Source organism: Cetorhinus maximus, chromosome 37 (genome assembly GCF_964194155.1).
Source record: "Cetorhinus maximus chromosome 37, sCetMax3.hap1.1, whole genome shotgun sequence".
Lineage (NCBI taxonomy): Eukaryota > Metazoa > Chordata > Chondrichthyes > Lamniformes > Cetorhinidae > Cetorhinus > Cetorhinus maximus.
In genome coordinates, this window is record NC_135915.1 from 406,506 (window position 1) to 414,545 (window position 8,040).

An 8,040-nucleotide genomic window follows, 5' to 3' on the forward strand; every position below is an offset into this window, starting at 1 on the left:
TTCCCTCTCCTTCATCGAATTATCTACCTCCAATTTGGCGAATTACTTGTCCAACAATAGGTAGTATAAGCTCACCGACTCCTGCAGCTCTTCCGATCATACTCGCACCTTCCCCATCTCCTTGGAAGATTCTGTTCATACACCTCCCGGTTTTCAGCTCCGCCCCATTTGTTCAGGTGATGCTCCCTTCCACACCAGTGCTTCTGAAATTCCTTCATTATTCCTCAGCCCAGATTCTCTTCCACTGTGGTGAACATGAAACTCCACCGTGTTCATATCATTTCCATTTTTACTGCTTCCACCCCTTCCCCTCCCTTGCCAGGACCATATTAAATTTCCTCCTGTCGTCACCTTCCACCCCACCAGCATCCACATTCAACACATCATTCCACAACATTCCTGTCACATTCAGCTAAGGTCACCACCATCCATATATATTCCTTTCCTGCTGCCCTACTGCTCACCCTCATACCCTTGTTCACTCCTGTCACTGTTAAAAATTGCACTGAATTATCTTTTGCATTCAATTAATTGAGTGGGCAACATATTTCTAACTTTCATCTCACGTTTTATATCCAAACTTAGGAATGATCACATGATCTTCAGCCTTGGTGGATGATGGTGACCTTAGCTGCATGTGACAGGCATGTTGGGGAATTATGTTCTGAATGTGGAGGCTGGTAGGGTGGAAGGTAAGGACAAGGGGAACTTTAACAAGGTTCTGGCAGGGAGGGGAAGGTTTGGAAGCACCAACAAGGGAAATGATATGAACACGGTGGAGTTTCATGTTAACCACAGTGGAAGATAATCTGGGCTGAGGAATAATGAAGGAATTTCAGAAGCACTGGTGTGGAAGGGAGCATCGCCTGAAGAGATGGGGCGGAGCTGAGCAATTGGGAGATATATGAACAGCGTCTCTTCCTGAGGGAACTCTGATCCTGAGGAGGGTGCTTATCCCAGAGAGCGGCGTCCGATACTGAGGGGCTACGACACTGATGGGGTACTAATTCCGAGGAGTTGGGTCAGTGTGGGAGATTGTGGGGTGTGATCCATGGGCCAGGGTGTCTGACATGGTGGGGGTGAAAACCTGAGTGGGGTCCAATCCAGGGTACTGGATCTGATCCTGAGATGTTTCTCATGCTGTGGAGGGCACTATGAACATAAGGGCGCATAAAGGCTTTCAGGGGTTTCTGCTGATGAGGATTCTGATACTGAAGGACGACCCCCTTCTTGGGAAGTGTGGTCTGAACTTGATGTGGGCGTGATTCCAGCGAGCGGGGTCTGATCCTGAGTGGGGTGTAATCCTGACGGGTTCTAATCCCAGGGACGAGGATCTGATCCTGCCTATTAACCAATTCTCAGCCCGTGGCTCTTCATCCTCCCCAATCACTTCTTCTCTAGTTTTCTTAACTAACCTGCTGCCTGCTACCTTATTGAAAAACTCGTGAAAATCCAAATGCCCCACTTTCACTGGTTCTATTCTATCTATGCAAGAAGTATTATCCTCAAGAAACTCCAGAAGGTTTTTCAAACATGATTTTGCTTTCATAAATGCAGGCTGACTCTGACCAGCCATGTAATTATGTTCTAAGTGTCCAGTTACCCCATGCTTCATAATAGATTCGAACATTTCCCCTTATATTGATATCAAACTAACAAGTCTGTAGTTTTGTCTCTCCCTCCCTCCTCTAATAGTGGGGTTACATGCGCTATATTCCAGGCTACAATTCTCATCGCTAACAACCACACCCCGCCCCCTGCAGCATTTATTTGCTGCTGTGATTTTGCTCTTGTGCTTTGATCAGCCATGGACAAAACTTGATCAGTAATTTTCTGTGCCTTTGTCCATTCTCCGTCTTACAGTGAATTTACTGGCGATTGTGATCCTGTGCCGGGGAAAGTGTGGCCTCTCTACCTGCACCACCCGCTATCTGGTGGCCATGGCAGCAGCGGATCTACTGTATGTTATCACTCAGGTCATAATGAACCATATCAATGCTTATTATTTCCCAGTGTCTTTCCTGAACCTTACCCCTGCCTGCGGTGTTAAGGGTGTCCTAACGACTGCAGCTAGAGAGTGTTCTGTCTGGTTCACCGTCACTTTCTCCTTTGATCGATTTGTAGCCATTTGCTGCCAGAAGCTGAAAACAAAATATTGCACCGGGAAAACTGCGGCTGTGGTTCTAGCGACAACCGGCATCCTGCTCAGTTTAAAAAACATTCCCTTGTACTTCACATATGGACCTGGAAAGATAATCGACGATGTCCTGTGGTTCTGTGATACAAAGACAAGCTATTTTACTGAGGCCGGTTGGATGGGATTTGAATGGTTTAACACAATTTTAACCCCATTGCTCCCATTCAGTTTAATTCTGCTGATTAACGCTCTGACTGTCAGACACATATTAGTGGCCAGTCGAGTCCGGAAGGGACTGAGGGGTCAGGGTAAGGGAGAGAATCGCAGTGACCCAGAGATGGAGAGCAGGAGGAAGTCTATGATTTTACTCTTCACCATATCTGGCACCTTCATCCTCCTGTGGTTGGTGTATGTTATAGAATTATTTTATTCTAATATTAGAGGATTAGTTCACATCAGCGATTGGGAATTTATATTTAAACAAGTCGGATATATGTTGGTGAATTTAAGCTGCTGCACGAACACATTTATTTATGTGGCGACTCAGTCGAAGTTCAGGAAGCAGGTCAAGGAGGTCGTGATAAACCCAGTTGCATCAGTTATTCGATTACTGAATAAACAAAATAAATGAGAAGAACACAGAGGCGGTTCCCCGTGTTTCCAGTCCATAAATAGAATGTTTATTCTCAAATCTCCAAAAGGCACAAAAATCCAAAGAGCAATGAGCCATCAGCGAAAAGGCAATTACGAGAAGACTGGGCACTCGGAGCTGAGTGCCTGACCCCGTCCATGTTCTGATAGGCAGTCCCTTAAACCATTCGGTGAGTATCTTTGCAGCTCATTGACCAGTCACAATGCGACTCTGCAGTTTCCTTCCCGCAGTGTCACTCCAAGCCCAGCGTCATGACATCATGCTGCTCGTTCCTGGCTGAGGGGGGGGGTTAACAATCTTTAAAGCAGAGACGCATTGAGGATTGCACCAGAGCAACTATAATGCACTGAAGATAAACAAACAGCAATCGGACGGTTGGAATTCACAGGCTGTGAGAGCAGGGGCCTGGGGAGGAACAAGGTGGAAATGAAATCATAGGATCATAAAATTGTGACAGTGCAGAAGGAGGACATTCAGCCCATCGAATCTGTGCCGCATCTCCAAACGATCATTTCACTTAGAATCACAGAATCACACTGTGCAGAAGAGGCCCTTCAGCCCATCGAGTCTGCACTGACACGTGAGAAACACCTGACCTACCTACCTAATCCCATTTACCAGCACTTGGCCCATAGCCTTGAATGTTATGACGTGCCAAGTGCTCATCCAGGTACTTTTTAAAGGTTGTGAGGCAACCCGCCTCCACCACCCTCCCAGACAGCGCATTCCAGACCGTCACCACCCTCTGGGTAAAAAAGTTTTTCCTCACATCCCCCCTAAACCTCCTGCCCCTCACCTTGAACTTGTGTCTCCTCGTGACTGACCCTTCAACTAAGGGGAAAAGCTGTTCCCCATCCACCCTGTCCATGCCCCTCATAATCTTGTACACCTTAATCAGGTCGCCCCTCAGTCTTCTCTGCTCCAACGAAAACAGCCCAAGTCTATCCAACCTCTCTTCATAACGTAAATGTTTCATCTCAGGCAACATCCTGGTGAATCTCCTCTGCACCCCCTCCAGTGTAATGACATCCTTCCTATAATTTGGCGACCAGAACTGCACACAGTACTCCAGCTGTGGCCTCACCAAGGTTCTATACAACTCCAACATGACCTCCCTACTTTTGTAATCTATGCCTCGATTGATAAAGGCAAGTGTCTCATAACACTTTTTCACCACCCTACTAATGTGCCCTTCCTCCTTCAGAGATCTACGGACACACACACGCAGAGGTCTCTTTGTTCCACAGAACTTCCTCGTGTCATGCTGTTCATTGAATACTTCCTTGTCAAATTACTCCTTCCAAAGTGTATCACCTCACACTTTTCAGGGTTAAATTCCATCTGCCACTTATCTGCCCATTTGACCATCCTGTCTACATCTTCCTGTAGCCCAGGACACTCAACCTCACTGTTAACCACCCGGCCAATCTTTGTCTCATCTTCAAACTTACTAATCCTACCCCCCACATAGTCATCTATTTTGTTTATTTAAATGACAAATAATAGGGGATCGAGCACAGATTGCTGTGGTACACCACTGGACACTGGCTTCCAGTCACTAAAGCAGCCTTCTGTCATCAACCTGTCTCCTACAACTAAGCCAATTTTGAATCCACCTTATCAAATTACCCTGCATCCCATGTGCCTTTGCCTTCTTTATAAGACTCCCATGTGGGACCTTGTCAAAGGCTTTGCTGAAATCCATATAAACTACATCAGCTGCACTACCCTCATCTATACACCTGGTCACCTCCTCAGAAAATTCAATCAAATTTGTTAGCCATGACCTCCCTCTGACAAAGCCATGCTGACTATCCCTGATCAAACCTTGCCTCTCCAAGTGGAGGTAGATTCTCTCCTTCAGAATTTTATCCAATGGTTTCCCTACCGCTGATGTGACAATCACTGGTCATTAGTCCCCTGGCTTATCTCTACAACCCTTCTTAAATAGAGGAACCACATTAGCTGTTCTCCAGTCCTCTGGCACCTCTCCCATGGTCAGAGAGGAATTAAAATATTGGGTCAGAGGCCCTGCGATTCAGGTTTATAAGAATGTTGCCAGGATTAGAAAAGTGTAGCTACGAGGAGAGATTGGATAGGCTGGGGTTATTTTCCTTAGAACAAAGAGGGCTGAGAGGTGACTTGATTGAGGTGTACAAAAGTGAGAGGGGAATAGATAGAGTGGACAGGATAAACTTGTTTCCCTTGATGGAGAATTCTAGAACCAGGGGACATAGATTCTAGATAAGTGGCAGAAGGTGTAGGGGGGGACATGAGGAAGAACTTTTTTACGGAGAGGGTAGTGGGTGTCTGGAATTCACGGCCCAAGTTGGTGGTAGAGGCAGAACCTTCAAACTCTTTTAAAAAGTACCTGGATCTGCACCTGAGATGCTGTAAGCTGCAGGGCTATGGGCAGGGTGCAGGAAGGTGGGATTAGAAAGGGCACCTGGATGTCTTCGGACTGGCATGGACAAGATGGGCCGAATGGCCTCCTTATGTGCTGTAACGTGGTCTATGGTTCTATGGTTCTATCTCCTCCCTTGCCTCCCTCAGCAGTCTGGGACACAAATCATCTGGACCTGGAGATTTGTCCACTTTTAAGCCTGCCAACACCTCCCATACCTTGTCACTCCCTATATCAATTTGCTCAAGAACCTCGCAGTCTCTCTCCCCGAGTTCGATACCTTCATCCTCATGCTCTTGGGTAAAGACGGATGTGAAGTATTCGATCAACGCTCTACCGATGTCCTCTGGCTCCACTCATAGATTGCCCCGTTGTTCCCTAATGGGCCCTACTCTTTCCCCGGTTATCCTCTTCCCATTGATACACTTATACAGTATCTTGGGATTTTCCTTACTTTTACAGCCAGAGCTTTCTCAAGTCCCCTCTTTGCTCTCCTATTTGCTTTCTTAAGCTCCGCCCTGCACTTTCTGTACTCCACTAATGCCTCTGCTAGTGCCATACTCATTCCTTCTCCAAGCAACCCCTGCACATTCTTCATTTTCAGGTAACAGTCTAATGCCATTTCAAATGCTTCGATTAAAGCTGTGACCAGTAGCTGTGGCTCCAGCAACAATCTGCATCCTGTTTTGGTTAAAGAAACATCCCCTTCTACTTTTCCTTTGAACCTGGTGAGATGATTGATGTGCCATGGTTCTGTGATACAAAGCCAGGTCATTATACCGATCCCAGAAGGGGTTATATTTAATCGGTGTGATATGACATGCGACTGGCCAGGTGGGCAGAAACGCAGACAATGAAATTCAACCCAGAGAAGTGGGAGATGACGTATTTGGAGACATAAAATAAGGCAAAGGTGCCTTCGTATTGTTGCTGGCCTAGTCATCCAGAGACACCGGGTAATGCTGTGGTGACATGCGTTTGAATCCTGCCTGATTGAATTCAATAAAAACCTGGAATTAAAAGCCTGACGATAACCATAAAGCCATTGCCGATTGGTAAAACCCCATTTGGTTCGCCAATGTCGTTTAGGGAAGGAAATCTGCCGTCCTTACCTGGTCTGGCCTACACGTGACTCCAGACCCCACAGCAATCTGGTTGACTCTTAAATGCCCTCTGAACAAGCGCAATTAAGGATGGGCAATAAAAGCTGACCTATCCAGCGACGCCACACATCCCACGAATGAATAAAAAACATGAAGTACACAATTAATGGGAGAACACTGAGAGGCCTGGATGGAGTATGGGATCATGGAGCGAATGCCCACAGACCCCTGAAGTTAGCAGGGACGGTTGATAAGGTGGCGAAGAAGTCATATGAAAGTATTTCCCTTAGTAGCCGAGGCACAGAATATAAGAACAGGAAGATTATACTGGAACTGTATAAAGCATTAGTTAAGACATAGCTTGAGCTGTGTGAGTTCTGCTCACCTCATTACAGAAATGATCTAATTGCACTGAAGAGGGTAGAGAGGAGATTTATGCCAGGACTGGAAAATTGCTGCTATGAGGAAAGATTGGATTGGAGGGGGATCTTCTCCTTGGAACAGAGGTGGCTGAGAGGAGATTTGATTGAGATGTACAAATTGTAAGGGGCCTGGATAGAGTGGATGGGAAGGGTTGATTTAGTTTAGCAGGGAGGTGAGGAACTTGGGGGAATAGGGTTAAAGTGACTGGAAGAAAGATTTTTGAGGGAATTAGGGAATATATTTTCATGTATAATTTTGTAGTTGGTCTGGAATTTACAGCCTGAAAGGAGAACAGAGACAGAAACCACCCCCCCACCCACCACCACCAACCCCGCACCCCCCCACCCCACCCCCCCCCACCCCACCCCCACCCCCTTAATTCATAGACTCATAGACGCTTAGAGTTCAGAAGGAGGCCATTCGGCCCATCATGTCCTTGCCGGTTAACAAAGATCTGACTATTCTAATCCCATTTCCTAGCACTTGGCCCATTGCCCTGGAGACTATGGCAACGCAAGCGAATATCTAAATTCTGAATAAATGTTAGGAAAGTTTCTGACTCAGCCACCCTTTCAGGCAGTAATTTCACCCCCTGGGTGAAGACATTTCTCCTAAACTCGCCTCTTAGTCTTCTGCCACTGACCTTAAATCTCTGCCCCCTGATTATTGACTCCTCTACTAATGGAAAAGTGCCTTCCTATCCACCCAATCTATTATCCTCACAATCTTATACACCTCTGTCAAGTCCCCTCTCAACCTTCGCTGCTCCAAGGAAAACAACCCCAGCCTTAACCAATCTCTGTTCATAGCTCAGACCCTCCCACAAAGCAACATCTGTGTAAATCGCCCCCCTGCACCTTCTCCAGTGCAATCACATCCTTCCGATCACGTGGTGACCAGAACTGCAAGTAGCACTCCAGTTGTGGCCTAACCAGCGTTTTATACAGTTCCAGCATAACCTCCCTGCTCTCGTATTCTCTGCCTCGGCTAATAAAGGCAAGTATCCCATTTGCCTTCTGAGACACCTTATCTACCTGCCCTTGTACCTTCAGGGATCTGTGGATATGCACACCAAGTTTCCTCTGATCTTCAGTACTTCCCAGGGTCCAGTGTAATCCCAAGTGTATTACTTTATAATTTTCCGGGTTGAATTCCATTTTCTACTGCTCCGTCCACCTGACCGGTCCACTGACAGCCTCCTGCAGTTTACGGCTATCCTTCTCACTATTTACCACCCTCCCACTTCTCGCTTCATCTATGAGCTTCTTGATCATACCCCTTGCATTTAATTACAAATCATTAATGCCCACTACAAACAGCA

General features: G+C 46.5%; 1 protein-coding gene across 1 annotated transcript; it reads left to right on the forward strand.

The window, feature by feature from the left end:
* Positions 1-646: 646 nt before the first annotated feature.
* On the forward strand, positions 647-2,768 carry LOC144672331 (putative G-protein coupled receptor 139). The gene is made up of 2 exons (XM_078534183.1): positions 647-692; positions 1,864-2,768. Exons 1-2 carry the CDS (start codon positions 647-649, stop codon positions 2,766-2,768), a joined length of 951 nt encoding a protein of 316 aa, XP_078390309.1.
* The last annotated feature ends 5,272 nt before the right edge of the window (positions 2,769-8,040 follow it).